The 18,983-nt window shown below is 39.7% G+C and overlaps 1 protein-coding gene across 10 annotated transcripts in view; it reads right to left on the bottom strand.

Moving 5' to 3' along the window:
• The window catches only part of ARFGEF2 (ADP ribosylation factor guanine nucleotide exchange factor 2), a 58,822-nt gene that overhangs the window by 33,658 nt on the left and 6,181 nt on the right, over nt 1–18,983 (bottom strand). For 4 of the 10 annotated variants that reach the window (XM_042861138.2, XM_008172113.3, XM_065566682.1 and 1 more), the window contains exons 2-11: nt 13,552–13,582; nt 8,723–8,846; nt 7,362–7,508; nt 6,318–6,497; nt 5,098–5,317; nt 4,043–4,114; nt 2,561–2,712; nt 1,374–1,504; nt 543–777; nt 148–247 (exon numbers count right to left, since the gene is read on the bottom strand). In XM_042861138.2, the coding sequence (XP_042717072.2) occupies nt 148–247; nt 543–777; nt 1,374–1,504; nt 2,561–2,712; nt 4,043–4,114; nt 5,098–5,317; nt 6,318–6,497; nt 7,362–7,508; nt 8,723–8,846; nt 13,552–13,582 (1,392 nt within the window). The remainder of the gene's footprint in view (nt 1–147; nt 248–542; nt 778–1,373; nt 1,505–2,560; nt 2,713–4,042; nt 4,115–5,097; nt 5,318–6,317; nt 6,498–7,361; nt 7,509–8,722; nt 8,847–13,551; nt 13,583–18,983) is intronic. The other 6 variants (XM_042861139.2, XM_065566676.1, XM_065566683.1 and 3 more) reach the window with 3 other exon arrangements.

The following is an 18,983-nucleotide window of genomic DNA, read 5'->3' as shown; positions in this document are numbered from 1 at the left end:
TAAAAGACAAATGCTTCTATTAGGACACTCACTTAAAGCTACCACTACTCTGATATTAGCTGCCTTCTGTATTTCCAGATCATTGTCAAACCAAAAGGAAAGTTATTTCTACATTGTGAGGAACAGGTAACTTTTATAACTAAATACCTGCACAAATTCTAGTCAAGGTCTGAATCACCATCCATTTGTGCTCAAAAGAACTTGAGGAGGTCTCCAAAATATTCAAGAAGATCTCTTTGAAAAACACCTGTGCACAGCAAATGAGACAAAGATACAAGGTCTGCAGTTTCCTACTGAAGAATTTAAAAAAAAACATGCTAAATGAGCATATTCATTTGTACACAGTAATTTCACTTGGAAGAGAATCTTCATCTCATGCATATCCAATTTGTAAAGGAGGTAGTACTTCAAGGTGCAAAGAAAGCAAAATTTTGAAGCAGCAATTTTTAAAGTATTGTGCTGTGCTTTGCTTTGCATTATTAGTAAAATGTATTGAGTTGACAGAACATTTTGTAGGTAAAATGAAGATAAAGCACTCTTACCTCAATCTGCATTTTTAAATGGGTCTTAAAGTTTGAAAGCAGTGTGAGAAAGATGGCAAGAGATAGCTCAAAGACATCAGGAACAGAAGAGACCCCATTTTTAGATAATGCTACACAAAGATATTGCTTGATTGCATTGATGAACATTTCATGTGTCCTGAATACTCCACCAGCATTCTGCAATACGGAAAGAAGCAGCTGGAGGGACACTATCTTAGAACGCAACTCATGGGATCTGGGGAAGAAAGCAGAAGACTATCGTTAAGAAAACAGGTTACTTTCATCTCTCTCTCTCACACACACGTAAGTCACAGTGACTCTTGAGGCCAAGTGAAATGAGCACTAGCTCAGTTCATTTCGGATATAACAGCTTGCTTAACTTCTCTGCTGAGAATGCTAGGGAAGAGCAACCTTCTTACCTTGGAGATTCTTCTCCTTCTAGAGAATATTAGATGCTTGAAACCCATGGGATAGGGTCAGTTAGTCCTACTGGTTGCATAAAAGCATAGGATTCAAACTGCAGAAGGAGTTCTTTCTACAGATCGGCAGAGATACTACATCTAAGGCAACTTTTGTTGAGACCACATGAACTACAGCATAATGGTTTCCTGCAGTACTGCCTCCCTCTGCTATTTGGTTTATCCAAGTAAGAAGGTTTGCATACAGGGAATTTTCAATGCAAAGAGAACTCTCAATGTATTCAAAACAGGGGCATAACTGGGAGTTCTGGATGACCAAGGCTGTACTATGAAGTACCTAGACAATCTGATTCCCTTTGTTCCTAAAAATAGCTCTGAAGAGCATACAACTCAGTAAATATAATCTCATTACTTGGGATCTGGTGGTCCATCACCAAGTGGTTTCATCGAAAGCTTGCACAGTGACCGGAACACAAGGAAGGCATCTTTCTGCAGGATATGGGAGAATTTGGCAGCTGACTGAGATCCAGGTACATCTGTTTCCTAATGAGCAAAGAACCACCACATCAAATCTTCATTAAAACAACTGATAAGGTGAAAAAATTAAAGAGTCACCGAAAAGTCAAGTTTAGCCACAAATTTAAGTTCAGCAAAAGTCATCTTTACACAGCTAGCAGGAATGCAATGATTTATTTTTAAGTTCCAGTGGAATCTGTGTTTAAAGAACAAAGTCATCTGTCTGCAGTGTTCAGAACCAAAGCAGCATCATGATGCAAGAACACTCAAAAGTGAAACTAATTTGCTTACACTGTCCAGTGTGAGAAATGTAAAAAAGAGACCAGGCAAACAGAGTAAATTAGACTTTTTTTAAACTCTCAGTTTCAATAATCTAAGGGTTTGGCTATATAAACACTTAGTTTGTGGCAAGTCGGGGCATAAATCTACTCTGCACAGCCAGCTAGTCACTAAGTGTCTGTGTGGACACTGCTGCTGCGCACTGGAAATGCCCTGGAGTAGATCAAAGCACACTAGGGAACTTTTAGTGTGGGCCACCAGGGTCTACATGGACACCATGCATGGCAGACTAGTGTGTGGTATATTTACAGCCCAGACTGACATGAACTACGTGTTCATTTAGATGAACAGTAATATAGTTCATCTAAACTGGTGCTAGTAATATAAGTAAGGGCACTTAATAGTTTTTATTCTTACAGCCCCTTCTAATTCACCATAAATTTGAAAGGGTTGTTTTTCTAAGTTACCTATCAAAAAGAAGTAATTCCAAACTTTCAGATGAAAAACTGAAAGCCACTAAGATCCAGGTATTGAGACAGACTAACCATGTAGATTCACCAATATCTACAGGCATTCAGGAATGAGACTATTTTATCACTATTCAGACCACAGCACTCACATGAAAACAATGCAACCTGATCTTACTTTCATGCTCTTATAATGCAAACTTTCAGGTAGCAAAGCAAAAATTAAGAACATACTGTTCCACACCTAATTTTAAATACCAAATGCTGTCCTTTTGCACTTTCTGATTTATCTTTTTCCCCCCCAAAAAAATCAAGAGTGTGGGGGTTTTGTTTTTACCAGATTATCCGTGGAGGAGACAGACTGTCTGTCATCTGGAATTCCATTCGTTTGTACATTTTCATTAATACCACCAGCAGGGGCAAGATCCACTGCTTCTAATTCAGATGGGGGAGTAGCTGTTTCAGCTGCAACATGCTTTTCTTCAGCCACTTAAATAAATAATAATAAAAAAAAAAGACGAAAAAGCCCAAATAAATACTTGCAATAATAAACTCACTAAAATATCAATGTCAGACAAATTCTTAGGGTGCACAGGTGACACTTGTGGTTGATGGACAAGAGCAGCACTAATCAGCTAGAGGGAGCTTGTCTCAGCTTCAGCCAGAGGAAGGGTTACTGTGATACAGTAACTCCTCACTTAATGTTGTAGTTATGTTCCTGAAAAAGGCGACTTTAAGTGAAACGATATTAAGCAAATCCGATTTCCCCATAAGAATTAATGTACAATGAGGGGGTTAGGTTCCAGGGAAATTTTTTCCCCCAGACAAAAGACATTTTATATATATATACACACACACATACACATACACACACATATACATATACATATACACACACACACACATGTATATACATATATACACACACAATAAGTTTTAAACAAACAATTTAATACTGGTACACAGTGATGACGATTGTGAAGCTTGGTTGAGGTGGAGGAGTCAGAGGGTGGGATATTTCCCTTACTGATAAATAATGAACTAGCAATTGGCTGAGCCCTCAAGGGTTAACTCTCTCACTCTACAAGGCAGCAGAAATGGAGGGAGATTTGTGCATTTCCCCTTTAAGTACACTGCCTTGTTAATTAGAGCAGCTTGCTGAGACCTCAGCTGCTGCAAGCTTCCTCCGTCCTGAGCCCTGGTGTGTCCCCCTGCTGCTCTATGGAAGATGGGGGTAAGCAGGGGGCAGGAGCAGGGGGGCACCCTGACATTAGCCCACCTCTTCCTTCTCTCCCCCCACCTCCCCCCACCCCCCCACCGCAGAGCAAGAAGGAGTCTCGGAGAGCAGCTCCGAGGCAGAGGGCAGGAGCAGCACATGGCAGTGGGGGGAGGGACAGCTGCAATTGCTAGCCTGCTGGGCAGCTGCTGCACAGGGAACTTAGGGGAGCTGCTGGTCCACCCTGGTTCCAAGCCCCGACCAGCTAGTTGCAACGGGCTGCTCTTCCTGCAAGCAGCAGACAAAGCAGGCAGCTGCCAACAACATTATAAGGGAGCATTACACAACTTTAAACAAGCACGTTCCCTAATTGATCAGCAACATAACAATGTTAACCGGGAGGACTTTAAATAAGGAGTTACTGTATATGGAAGGATATTGACAGTGTTCCTATTACAGGCCTTATTAGGCTCAACAACATCTGTAGATCTCAAAATAAATTCTTAAGGAAAAAGGCATTCCATACTTCTAAAAGCACAAGGCAAAACCTGTATAAATATATACGTTTACTTGGGAAAGGTTCTTCCGATATGAAAGTTTTACCTTTAACAGCTGATACGACCACATCCTCCAGGATGGCTGTAACCATTTCCTTGCCTCCATCAGTGGTTTCCTCTGATTAAATATGCCAAGAAATAGGATTTTTTGTGGGGGAGGTAAGAAGAATACTGCAATTTAGTGTTTTCTTTTAAAGGCATTTTATACATACAACCCCCCCCCCCACCACCACCACACTATGTAGGTAACACTACATTTTGTTTACTACAGTCAAATATTACTGAATAAGCACAAATTTGTTGTTAGTACTATTTTACCGAATAAAACGAAATACCTACAGTAAAGAACATTAAGTATGAAAGTCAAGCAAAGATTAAGAAATGCCCAAATGGAGGTTGCAGAGGCAGCCTTAATTCTGACCCTTGTGCGTAGCATTATTCTATGATTATGAAAATCTTTGAAGTAGATGTTCACATACTATTTCCCCCCCCCAGGACTTTCAACTAGCTTTAGCTCTGTTTCTAGACACCTTACCTCACCTTCTCCATTCCTCCCCCAACCCCATTTACCCCCCAACTGAAAACAATAAGGTCAAAATCCAGCACAACCCTGCACACACAGATTTTATATTACCAAGTAGTTCAAGAATAACATTTCACTCATTTCAAAGTGGTTACACTTTGGTAAAGAAAATGTTTGAGTCCCAAGGATATCTATCCACTTTCACTGACAAGTTTGCAAGACAAATGCTGTAAATGTGTTATCCTAGAATATGTGTCTTGGCAGTTACAGAGCTAGATAAGACTTGCAGTTATGGGAACTAAACCTCCCATTTCAACAACTTCCCTAACATGATCATGCTTTTCCACACCAAGAAATTAGAGCCATGGTGGGCTGTGCCCCAAAGTAGAGAATAGGAGGGAGGAGAAGGGAGGCAGACCTGATTGCCAAAAGAAAGGCAGTGTTATTTTCATGATTTAACGAGCCATTAAAAAAAAAAAAGATGGGAGTTTAAAGAATGTATAGGGATATACTTAGAATTACCCCTGTGGGCAACTCATTTTACTGTAAGTCAGCACAAGCAACATGATCTTATTTACCAGAGACTGAAGGAGTCCGATCTCTTTCTGGCTTTTGGTCTGCATTTTCGGTTCTCTCAGGCTCGCCATTTGTTAAATCTGTTTTTTCAGGGGTTGACGGTTTTCCTTCCTGTTGGCCGTGATGCAGTAGATTAATCTTCGGAGATCCTGCCATATCCTGAATCATGGGAGACTGGGATTTTAGTTGATTTGGTTTTTCTAATTCTCTGGCATCTTGTATCTAAAAAACAAGGTAATACTATTTCTCCAAAAACACCCCATAATAGAGCAAAGAGAAGTTTAACACATAACTTAAGCATCAGACTGTGAAATACACCAAGAATATATACAAGTTCACACTTTAAGACAGAGGTAGTCAAATTATTTTTTGTCCCGGTCCAAATTTCTTGGTCAAGGTACAGACTCCAGAGAAGAAAAATAATAATAAAAAAACCCCAATAATGATAAATAAATAAAAAGATTTCAGGGTCTGTTCAAAAAAGTGTTTGGTGGTCCGGATTTGGCCCTCGCTCTGCCTATTCACTACCCTCGCTTTAATGGCTATTAGATTTAATTAGAAACCAATCTTTCTGCTCTAGCTACAAGCTTTGTGGATTTTTCATCTTAAATTTTATTCAAGCTGCTCTATTACACTTGACAGATTAGCTTTGCATAAACATAACCCCCTTCAAATTTGAGCCCTGTTTTTTCCCTTACTTTCAAATGTTGACTATTACGGAGTTCATTCACTAATCATGTTTAATAAAAAGTTACATCTGCATTTGTCTAAAGTCTCCTCTATGCTTTGCTTATGTAATGAATTGCTTTATTTTGAAGATCAAATCAAACATTTTTGTAAGTATGCCTGCATGTATGGTATTTGATTAGCAAAGATTAATAGAGCTGTGTTTTCTTGACATTTAAAAGAGTACAATTTCTCTGAGGGCAAATCCAGAATAAAAAGTCCTTTCGTAGTGGTCAGGGGGAGGGAGCTTTATTCTAGAGTGTCCCCATTTCTTTATGCAGCTCTGTTAAGCATAAGTTACAGGATCAAATTCTGTTGCCAGTAACACATTTCAAACCAGAATTTGGCCCAGATTTTCTTTACTACCGAGGAAGAGATATTGTATCACAACAGCACAAAAAAAAAAAAAAAAAAAAAAAAAAAAGTAGAGTAGCGTGTTCATTTTTCAAGGCTAAACATTAAAGAAGATGGATTGGTAAAAGCAATAATGACATACAGCTTGATTCTCCATCCGGGTGAAAATAACATTCAGCATCTGAGTGAGGGTAGCCTTGGCAGTAGTCTGATTAATGAGATTTTTACTGGCTAGATAGATGTTATAACAGGTTCTAACAGTCTGAAGGATGGTTCCTTCATGAATTTCTATATATGGAGATGTCACAGCAGTAAGAAGAGCCTAACAAAAAAACAACAAACAAAAGCACACCATTACACACACAGAGTAAAATTGAAATCTAAATAAATAGGAACCACCATATTTTAAAAGATTTAAACAGGTAAATAAGTAGGCTGTGGCTTTGTTATGGAATATACGTCTACTCCAATCCACCTTTATAAGACTATTTCTTTGAAATCAAAATTAGATTGGAGGAAGTTTACACAACAAACCCTTACAATCTCTTCTAACCCCTATGATTTTATAGCTGAAATTTGTAAAGAGATTGGAGATATCAAACGATCTAGTCCATGCAGTTATTTTAAAAGTATGTCAATGTTTGCATCGAAGACGACATATTGTAATGAAAATAAGGACTCTCTCCACCTTCACAATCTGTCACAGATTCCTTTCTTTGACTAATGGAAGCTTTAACGTTTGGCATCAAATTATTGGATTTCCACCAGGCAAACTTCTGCTCTCACCTGCAATACCCTAATATTTCTGGACCAAAACCAGACTAGTGATGCTACTATAGCGTGCCAGATCTTTTGAGCACAGTGTATGGTGGACTAATATCTACTGAGCCACCGACATATGCCTCTAATTTTATATAGTCTCAAGCAATTGCTGATCAATTTGTTTTAATTTTTATCAAAAGAAATAGATTTATAGTCCCCATTCCTTACCAGTTTACACCCTTTGAAAACCCCATTGAAATCAATGAGACTGTATAAAATATAAGCAGGTGAAGAATTTGGCCTTTAAACAGGCTTTCAGATTTAGGAATTCTATTGCTGCAGCATAACATCCAAGATGGAAAGAGTTTTCCATTAAGCAAACAAATTCCTAAAATGAACCTTAGAAAATAGTGAACTGAAATACCTTAATTATTTGTAACTGCACTCCCTCATCTGTTTGAGGACCCTGAAAGCAATTGCAAACGGTCTCAACTATCCGGTCAATCAGGCGCTTTCCAGGAGCTCCACTATCTGGAGCATTGCCAGTGATATGTCCATATGCAATGAGTTTCTAAGTGGAGAGAATAGAGATTAGAGCTTTACACATTGTCAGTTACAAGACACCTGCAATACAGCGCAGGAAAAGATTTTTGTATACAGTTCTCCTAGCCAATTACAGCCTCCTACAAGACAATGTTCAACTTTGCTGACAGCACAAAAATGAGCCAGACCAGACTGAGTCACATGTATGCTTGGATTGTCCATACGTCAGACAACTAAAGCTTTAAAGAAACCAAACCTTTTTCCAAGTTAAACAGCCTAATGTCTCCTTTGCAAGCTTTGTACCAGCAATGAGCAGGTAGATACAAAATGCCATCATAAAAGGACTTCATGCCAGTCCATATTATAGTCAATAGAATACAAATGTGCATTAGCAAAATTTTCTGCTATAACAAACAAGTTTTGGTTTTTGGAGTGATTTTTAACACCCCAGAAAGACCAAGTCTGCTTAAATAGTGAAATTCCTGAAAAAGCCCATTTTAAATTATTAGAAACAGCTGATAAAAAATGGACAATAATCAGAGGCCCTGATCCTGCACCCAAAACTCCACTGACTTCAAGTTGGTGCTACAAGGCAGTTTAAGGGTTTACTACAATGGCCCTATTAGGAATGCTAGTTTCCACCTACAAATCTTTATACAGAATGCTTTACCACGTTATGTAAAATGGTGAAGTGCCTGAAAAGCTAAAGCTGACATATGCTTATTTAGTTCAAAAACTGCTTCAAGAAAGGCAGCTGAAAAGGATCTTTTGGGGACAAGCTTTCAGATCACAGCAAGATTTTTCAGCCAAGTTTTGCAAAGCCCTATTGTGTGATTTACATATATAAATTACTCCTGGGGAAATTCTGCACCAAAAAATTAAAAATTCTGTGCACAGTATTTTAAAATTCTGAAAAATGATGTGTTGCTTTGACAAAACACCACAATATAATCACACTCCCGGCACCGTAGCCACCTGGGACTGACGGCCGGCAGGAGTGCTGGGAGAGGTGGTGGTGGTGGTGGAGATAAAATTTTGCAGAAAACATTAATTCTCCATTGTGCAGTGGCACAGAATTCCAGCAGGAGTAAATACAGAATGATTTTTGTCAGAGCAATTGTACATGTTCTGGCTAAATTCACTCCTTCACTGTCACAATTACTAATAAAAGGACAAAAGATTTTAGACCTGCAATTTTGACCATAATACCTCACGCTATTCCCGTTTAAACAGAATACTTACCTGCAAGCAGTCTAGTGAGGTACTGACGATGCGGGGGGACTTTGATTGGCAGGCCAGCTCAAATGGAAGGAAATACTTATCTGCTTCGATGAAGTTTGCTTTTGGTGGAGAGACAGTGCCTTGCCTAGTTTAAGAGGAAAAAAATTATTGCTTGTGTTCTGAAAACTTCTACTACATTTTCACCCTCTTCAAAATTAAAGCAGATATAAGTGGCGCACAGCAGCATGTAAAGAGGGATGCAAGTTTCTCCCTACAAAACTGAACACATTTTAAAACCCTGAAGACTCAATCTGCTTTAAAATCCAACTTCAGATTCTTATATTACAGCTATTCATTTTGATACATCCCTCCTCACAAATAGCAGACAGTCAGATTCTCCTTTCACCTATATTATTTTAAGCCATTGTGGTTTCAGTGGAATTACTCTCCATTTACACTAGTACAAGTAAGAGAAAAAACAGGCCCACTAATTCAACAACTGATCTCATTGAGGGGGGAAAACAATAACAAAGTGTGGAAATGGCAGAAGTGACTTTTTTGTTTCAGTTTTCACCAAAAAGTTTAGTAGCAATTGGAAATCTCTTAATGAATGCCAGTGAAAATGAGGTAGGCTCAGAGGCTAAAATAGGAAAGTTAAAAATTACTGTTTTCAAATCACCAGGGCCTGATGAAATACATCCTAGAATAAAGGAGCTGATGGAGGAGATATCTGAGCCATTAGCAATTATCTTCGAAAAGTCATGAAAGACCCATGAGATTCCACAGGGCAAATATAGTGCCAATCTATAAAAAGGGGAATAAGGACAACCCAGGGAATTACAGACCAGTCAGCTTAACTTCAGTACCCAAAAAGATAGCTTAATTATTTGCTCCACTATCAACTTGCAGACACCTAGAAAATATTAAGGTGATAAGTAACTGTCAGCTTGGATTTGTCAAGAACAAATCATGTCAAACCAACCTAATAGCCTTCTTTGACAGAGTAACAAGCTGCGCGGGGGGGAGGGGAGAGAGAGAAGCAGCAGTAGAGGTGGTATCTCTTGACTTTAGTAAGGCTTCTGATACTGTCTTGCATCACCTTCTCATTAACAAACTAGAGAAATACAAGCTAGATGGCGCTACTACAGTAACTCCTCACTTAACATTGTCTCTGTTAACCTTGTTTTGTTATGTTGCTGATCAATCAGGGAACACGCTCATTTAAAGTTGTGCAATGCTCCCTTATAACATTGTTTGGCAGCTGCCTGCTTTGTCCACTGCCTGCAGAAAGAGCAGCCCGTTGGAGCTAGCTGGTGGGGGCTTGGAACCAGGGTGGACCGGCAGCCCCCCTATCAGCTCCCCTAAATTCCCTGTGCAGCACCACCCAGCAGGCTATCAATTGCCTGGCAGTTCAGCTGTGCCTCCCCCCACTGACCTGTGCTGCTCCTGCCCTCTGCCTTGGAGCTGCTCCCGGGAACCTCCTGCTTGCTGTGCGTTGGGGGGGGGAGGGGAAGAGGGGGAGAAGAGGGGTGCTGATGTCAGGGTGTCCCCCTCCCCCAGCTCCTGATCCTCATCTCCACAGAGCAGGGGGGGGGACAGGACAGGGCTCAGGACAGAGGGAGCTTGCTGGCAGCAGCTACTGTCTCAACTTGCTGATTTACTTAAAAAGGCAGTGTACTTAGAGTGGGGTCAGCGTATTTAAAGGGGCAATGCTTGTCTCTCACACACGGTGTGTTTCTCTGTCTCTCTCTGCCATGCTGTGTTTCCTCCCTCCATTTGTGCTGCATTATAGAATGTGAGGCTACATTAACAAGGTGTTAACCCTTGAGGGCTCAGCCGAGTGCTACTTCATCATTTAGCAGTAAGGCATTCCCTGGGAAATATCCCACCCTCTTCCTCCACCACCTCAACCAAGCTTCACAATCATCATTGCTGTGCACAGTATTAAATTGTTTAAAAAACTTATACTGTGTGTGCGCGCACATCTCTCTCTCTCTCACACACATACACACACACAGTCTTTTGTGTGGAGAAAAAAATTCCCTGGAACCTAAGACCCCCAATTTACATTCATTCTTATGGGGAAAATTGGATTCGCTTAACATTGTTTCACTTAAAGAAGTATTTTTCAGGAACATTACTACAACGTTAAGCAAGGAGTTACTGTATAAGGTGGATGCACAACTGGTTGCAAAACCGTTCCCACAAAGTAGTTATCAGTGGTTCAGTGTCATGCCGGAAGGGCACACTGAGTGGGGTGCTGTAGGAATAAGTCCTGGGTCCGGTTCTGTTCAATATCTTCATCAATTATTTAGATAAATAGATAAATATAGAGAGAGTATATTTATAAAGTTTGTGGACAATACCAATACCTGGGAGGGGGTTGCAAGTGCTTTAGAGGATAGGAATAAAATTCAAAGTTATCTGGACACATTGGAGAAATGGTGTGGAGTAAATAGGATGAACTTCAACAAGGACTAATGCAAAGTACTCCACTTAGGAAGTAACAAATCAGTTGCACACGTACAAAATGGGAAATGACTACCTAGGAAAGAGTACTGTGGAAAGGGATCTGAGGGTCATAGTGGAGCACAAGCTACATGAATCAATAGTGTAACCATATTGCAAAAAAAATTCAGACATAATTCTGGGCTGTATTAGCAGAAGTGTGGTAAGCAAGACATGAGAAGTAATTCTTCCGCTCTACTCTGCGCTGATTAGGTCTCAACTGGAGTATTGTGTCCAGTTCTGGGCACCACATTTCAGGAAAGATGTGGACAAATTGGAGAAAGTCCAGAGAAGAGCAACAAAAATGATTAAAGGTCTAGAAAATGTGACTTATGAGGGAAGATTGAAATAATTGGGTTTGTTTAGTATGGAGAAGAGAAGACTGGGTGGTGGGGTGGGAGAGAATGGGACATGACAATAGTTTCCAAGTACATAAAAGGTTGTTACAAAGATGAGGGAGAAAAATTGTTGTCCTATCCTCAGAGGTTAAGGAGAAGAAGCAATTGACTTAAATTGCAACAATGGCAGTTTATGTTGAACATTAGGAAAAATTTCCAGTCAGGGTGGTTAATCACTGGAATAAATTGCCCCAGGGAGTTGCAGAATGTCCATCACTGGAGATTTTTAAGAGCAGGTTAGACAAACACCTGTCAGGGATGGTCTAGAGATAATATTTAGTCCTGCCTTGAGTGCAGGGGACTGGACTAGAAGACATCTCGAAGTCCCTTCCAGTCTTACAATTCTACAATCTTGGTGATAACGGACAGTAGCTCTATAGAGACCATGTGAAGCTTTCTGGGGGACTGGTGACTTGACAAAAATATTTTAAGTAACAAGCAACATTATGAGAAGTGAAAATGCTAATAAATGGAGAAGTTTTCAGTCACTGGCCAGAGGGCCATGTGTTTGCAAATTTTTTTTAAGAGACCTTTATGAATTCCTTGCATTTCCGAACTGGCAATCTGAAAACAAATATTGAGACTGAGATGGACATTTTTATTCTTGGTAGGTAGCAGAGCGAGAGGAGAAGCCAGTGATGATTTTGGAAACTGATTTACAGACAGACACCAAGGATGTAAAAATCTGTTAAACTATGACATATATACTAGCTGAAGATTAGGACTCAAGTGTGCAAATAAATTTTAACTGCCATTTATCCATTTAGGAATTAGTAGTGCTTTTCATCATGCTCTTTACTCCTCTCAGAGTGTTTCACTAAGTGTAGCTTCTCTTAGCATTAACAGGTAAATAGGCCTTGACAATTAATCTCTCCAATTTTCCACTCAGTTTGTGATTCACAGATTCAAATGACTACTGAATTTTTATACGTCCATAAATCTGCTCTTAATTCAAAGAGAAAAACTACAGCCCTCAGATTATATTTTGATGTTCATACTGAAACTTCATTTCTAAAGGAAATACAATTAAATATGATGCGACTAGGGAAAGATCAGTCTCAGAGACTCAAATATCTTCTGTTGGTCCTGAATTCCCCCTCCCTATACCCCAAGAAATGTCAGAATCTTTTGGGAAGTACTTTTAATTTTGCATTTAGATCTTAAGCGCGCACACACATTCTTACTTTCTTCCACGAAAGCCATCTCTAGCTTTTACTAACAATTTAGATACAGTATTGCTTAAATATTTTATTAGATTCCGCTTTATTAAGTTTTAGAACATTACCATTTGTCAGCTTATCCCCATCCAATTCCAAAACACCATCCTAACACACTGGGGGATGCATAGAACGTAAAGATTTTCCCATTAAGATACTCAGATTAATAGTATACCATCCCAGAGAGAGAGGGAGAAACACACAAAAATAGATATGATGTAATAACACGGATTCACAGAGTTGCTAATGTCGGAAAGAAATCCAGTGACTTGGCTGACCTGTAGCTAATGAAATGTTATCGCAAACCAGCATTTGTGATCAAAACAACTAAAAACATGCATTATTGAACACAAAATAACCATACAAAGAAGAGACTAAGATTTTCTATGAACAAATATGGTTAAGTCATGACTATTAAGAGACAAACCTAGTTAACAAAAGGAAGTGAAAAATTGGCATCCTTCAGAAATGTGGCAGTTATTTGTAATGAAATGTGCTGGCAGTTACGGCTTGATTACCCACAACCACGAGCATTACATAATTAGTACTCTCTACATACACACGTTTCCTTACACAGACAGTACCAAAGGTATTCAAACTCTCCCCAATAAGCAAGCTTGTTTGTACTTTGCAAAAATTGCTGCTCAGATACTTGCACGCTCACTAGTGTGCAATCTTTGACAAATAGCAGCAAGAGAGGTTGCTATAAATTGTATTAAGAACTTACCTTTGTTTTTCTAGATCTGCTTTTATTTCATCTAGGGAAAAAAAGAAAAGGCACAACAATGAAGATACCACAACATTCAACAGAAATGGTGATTACACCTTCTGAATTTACATGCCAGTTGTCATGAAGTAAACTAGTCTCAAACTAGAAGTTATATATCATTAGTGTCTGCTATTCCTTCTGTTGTATATTAAACAAAGCTTCCAAACATAAATAAATCTGCTTGGATGTACACTAACAGCAGAACTTTTTAAATACAGTAAATTTTCAGGAATGTCAATACAGCAATCACCACCAATCAGAAGTACACACGGCAAATGTTACCTTAGCCTTCATGCCACACTCTCAGTGAAATTAGAGCACATAATAATCTAAGATCCCAGTACTTTAACAGTGACCTAATTTTCACTAGCTGTGGATGGCAGTCTTATATTCCTATAACTCCCAGACAGGATACTGTCGGTATCTTAACTTGTTTCAAGTGATAATCCTGGACGATGGGCAATTCACTCTGTACTTGCTCTTCAAAACCACCTTTGGAGGAGCGTCATTAGCCTTGGACTAGATGTGCACAAATTCAAATGATTTTGGTGTCACCTGAGTATCCTAATAACTTTGCTCAGTCTCAGGAGTTCTGTTATGCAAGGAATAATAAGTGAATGGAGGAACGTAAAGAGCTCCTATGAGCATTCCAGGACTCAAACACTATCATCACACCTCCTTCACTTGGAGCCTGTAGTTGTCTGTAAAACACCATGCTTAAATAGTGATGCATCTCTGTGGTGTCAGATATATTTCTCCAATGGACCCCTCCAGCGTCATGTTAATATTATGAAAGTTGGGTGCCATCGCTCCAACCTTTGTCAAGTAGCCCAGGATACATATTTCCATGGATCCGTTTATTTATCAAGACTTGTGACCGTGTCACTGTGTATTGGTGACACTGTGGCACCAATGGCACATTACAATTGATAGATTATTATTCCAGAACTACATTTTGAACTTCTATGGTGCTCTCTATCCAAAGATCTCAAAATGCTTTAACAACCTAGTTGGGCCTCCCAACTCTCCAGGTGGTATTAGACTCATTTTATAGAAAAAGACATTAAAGTTTTCTAAATCTTGGATCCTTCCTCCTCCCATTGTTTCTGTAGCTTGTGTCTGTGTCTCAGTGCCACAGTTCTGAATAATATTACATACTCAACAGCTCCTTCTCATTCCAACTCCTTTCTAAACAACCCCTCATGCTCACTTAGCCTCCCTAGAATTTGACCCACAACTGGGCCTTGTCCACTCAAACTTTAGACATTTCTCACACTTCCGAGAAGTGCTAGGGTAAACAAAAAGCAGTCACTGAGACTGGGGTGGGAGTGGTGGGGAGGGAGAAGCTTCTACCTGGTTTTCTCTAACATTTGTACTAGAGATGGGGGACTTGCTGCAGAATCCCATTGTAAAAACACACCACAGCTAAACAAGAGATGCTTTTGACTGGTACAGTAACTTTCAGTGTTTCAGACAACTATACATCCCTTACATATATCTAGCATTTATACACAGCACATTACAAGAATGAATCCCCAGTGTGCCTGTCAAGTAGGTAAGTGAATTAGTACTATTATCCCCATTTTACACACGAGGAGATGGAAGAGAGAGGAAGTGACCTGCATAAGATCAGTTAGTGACAGAGTCAGAATTGGAACTTGGGACCTTCGACTCCTAATACCACACTTATCCTTCCATATCACACTACAGGTCAATGTGTTCAGCGATTAAAAGAAGGGAAGGGGCAGACAGCAATGAGCAATGGCACAAGAACAGACTGAACTCTTTGGACAATATGCTACCTATTCTGCACACAATAACATCAGAGGCAGCAGCAAGACTGAGTAACATCCTTCGAGTTAATGAAGTGCAAGATCTTGAAAAGCATGTAATGAGACCCATAGTATGTCATGGCTAACTATCCTGTTTCTATGTGGTTTGTTGAGATACAGGTGGACAGTGTAGCTTAATGTATAAAATGTGTTGAGCTTCCTGGGTGGCAGGAATTATAAAAATTCAGAGTTTTATTATGAGATGACTGCTGAGTGGTCCTGTCAAACAGGTTTCAGTGTAGACCTGACATAGCTGTAAGCAGTATTTTTGCAAAGTTTTCAATTATAAGAAATGATTGCTTGCTGATCAGATCTTAAAATTTCAGAAAGAAAAACAAATGGTTTATAACTGGTGGTGGCTTCTCCTTCTAGTGCTATCAAAAGCCAGATAAACAATACTCTGTGTTGATTAAACTAACTTTACTCACATGAATAGTCCTATTGGCTTCAATGAGATCACTCGTATTAGTAAAGTTAAGCATTAGCAGAGAGATGGGGTAGAGATTGGGCTGGGTTATATAGTCTACCAGATGAAACTATGGCAGCAGCCCCAGGTGGTGGGGCAGGGGGAGACAGATCTCATGTGGTCACTGAGTTTGGTAGAGGTCATTAATGCTCATTTTGTCATAAAAACTTTGCAGCTAAGTCTTCCTTTCAGCTGTTTAAAAACTAATCTTTTTATTTTGTTGGAATTACACAGAGTTAATCATTCTCTGAAACAGTCATGCTTGTATGTAAACTGCTCACTAGCACTCTTACACAACGAGGCTTATCTCCTACTGCTTAGGCTAGCCATTTCTTGGCTCAAACAGCAGGTAATGCAAGGGCTTGGTTATGCGAGGAATTTAACCAGCATAGCCATTCCAGAATAACTCCCCGTGTAACTCGTATTCTCAGAAGATTCCCTCTTTCCAGTTTAGTTTACATCTACAAAGACATTCTTATTGTGAAATAAGTGTCTACATGGGGAGTTACTTCACAATAGCTATAGTTAAGGCTGCGTGTCTGTCACAGATTCCGTGACTTTCCGTGACCTCCCTGGACTTCTCCAGCGGCCAGTGCTGGCTCAGGGGCTGCCCAAACAGTGCAGCTCATGGGCCAGCAGCAGCGGTTTGGGTGTGGGAGGGGGCTCAAGCCTGGGGCAGAGGGTTGGGAGCGGGGGGGGGGGCACTTAGCTGGGGGGGGGGGTCCCTGGCTCCCACCAGCATGTCCCTGCAGCTCCTAGGGCACCCCCGAGCACCTGCAGCCCCTCGGCCCAAGTTTTAGTTAGGGGGTATATAGTAAAAAAAAGTCATGCATAGGTTACGGGCTGTGAATTTTTGTTTACGGTCATGGACAGGTCACAGGCTTTTACTAAAAATACCCGTGACTAAAACGTAACCTTAGCTATAGTACTTTAAATTCACACCCTACCTTATTATGGAAATAACTTCCCCATGTAAATAAGCCCTCAATCTCTCACATAGTTCAAATCATTTGTTTGAGTTTCCTTCCCCCACTAAATTGGTTTATCTTGCATGTAATCAATTTTGTTTAAATGGATCAGAGCTGTCTGTTTTCCTCACTAATGCTGCATCAGATACCAGACTGAAGTTTGCAAACCGATGAAAAACGACGTTTCCAACTGAATAGAACTGGCCTTAGCTACTTCCTGTATTCCATCAGATAGCAAGGGAAGCTACCTTGCTTCTTAGTCCTCAAGGCTCAAAATACACTCCTTATTATGAATCATACACTAGCTGTTTCCCCATCACAATTCTGATGTAAGGTTAATATCCACATAGTTTTAGGATTAAAATCCTGTACACCAATACTCACTGAAGATACAAGTCTATACATTTTTCCAGAACTTTTGAGCTGATGATTTGAGATCTACTATCACCAGTCATTGCATAAGGTATTCTGTCTGGTTCAAGGATAATGCAGAAGAACAAGCAAAAGCTTTAAAACACAAGATTTAAAGTAAAATTCAGCTGCCTAATATTATGACAGTCCCCTCAGCTCAAGATTTAAAGCATGGCAGGACCCATTCAGGAAGTGACCAGAGACATTCTAGGATCAAGAGAAAGGTTAGCTAAATTCCACTTCCGGCTCTGAGACTGACTCACCGTGGAAACTTAGGCCATTCATTTAATTGCTCTACCACAGTTACACCATCTGTAAAATAGTGATAGTACTAGCACACCACAAGCATGCTGTGTGGCTTCATTCGTTTTCTGTAAAGCACTATTGGGCAAGAAAAGTTAAATGTTGGACTCTCTGTGGCATGACAGCATCCCCTTATGCAAAATTCCATGGAATACAGGCTATAATAGTTTCGCAACTCAAGCTTGTGAGTTTAAAAACCATTCCAGGACATACTCCACATCAAGAGTTTTGCCTAATGTCAAGGCGAGAACATAATGTATAACATTAATTTATTTTTCTGGCAAACTCACAAGATGCTACTGGCAACAGCCCAAGACAAACCTACTTCTTTCAAAAGATGGACTATGCCACATCTTTTTGGGGGAGTGGAGCAGAAAAAAGTCAGTCCAGAATTGTGGCCTCTAAAAAAAGAGAGAGAAAGGCTTCTACTATTTTAGCCCTTTAAATGGGTTGAAACAGTAAGATTACAACCAAACTTCCTGAGCATTACTTCATCAGGGATAAAGTATGCAGGGAGCAGCTCTTTTGACATAACTGCACGGTTTACAAAGAAAACGGATTTTTAACTACTAGTCCTGCAAATCCAGGCTGGAACTCAAGAGCCAAATTGTTTGCTTTATGGGACATGCATCACTAGCAATAGCTACATTTTAATTCCAGAATCTAGCAGTTCTGCTACAGACAAACAAGCTAGAATACAATCCTTCCCCCTCTCCCTAAGCTCTGCTGATTCTGCACTGTTAACAGAAATAAAATTATTTTTGGTCACAAAAACAAAACAATATGAATCCAAATACATAGAGGGTGCAGATCCATTGAAGGAGACACTATTTTTTAACAAAATCCCACCCCCCATGCTTTAAAAAAATCTTGAAATGTCAGAAAAAAGCTATCTGCAATCCACCTTCATGGAATAAAAGTCAGAAGAGAAAAGCTGAACCAGATGGATTCCTTTGTATTTTGGCAAATAATGTCAGGTAACAAAGACTAACTCAAGAAGAAACAGGGAGTAGTCAAATTTATCCATAAAAGACAAGATTGTTGTTTTTGCTGTTCAGATGCCACAGTGATGGGAATGCTGAGTATAGTGACTGAACAGGCAAAGCTACCCTAAGAGGACTCTACAAGTTGTGCTGGAAGCTGAAATAATTGGGAAATAATTTAATAAAATTGTGACTGCATAGTTAATAAAGGCAACATGTTGATAAACCATCTGTTTGCCCTTATTGCATGGTGGCCTGAACCTATATCACTACAGTAGAATGTTCTTCACATGCACTACACTTTGAGGATAGGAATAATTTGCTTAACATATTGGCATTTTGCTAGACATTTTATTTGTTCAAAACGCTGAGGTCCAAAAGTCAAACTAGATAGGGAAAGTGGAATTAAGCTCTGCCCACAATCCCA

The sequence above is a fragment of the Chrysemys picta genome, chromosome 13 (assembly GCF_011386835.1).
Source record: "Chrysemys picta bellii isolate R12L10 chromosome 13, ASM1138683v2, whole genome shotgun sequence".
In the NCBI taxonomy this organism is placed as follows: domain Eukaryota; kingdom Metazoa; phylum Chordata; order Testudines; family Emydidae; genus Chrysemys; species Chrysemys picta.
Note: the sequence above shows the minus strand (reverse complement) of the source record. Positions and strands in the feature narration are given on the sequence as shown.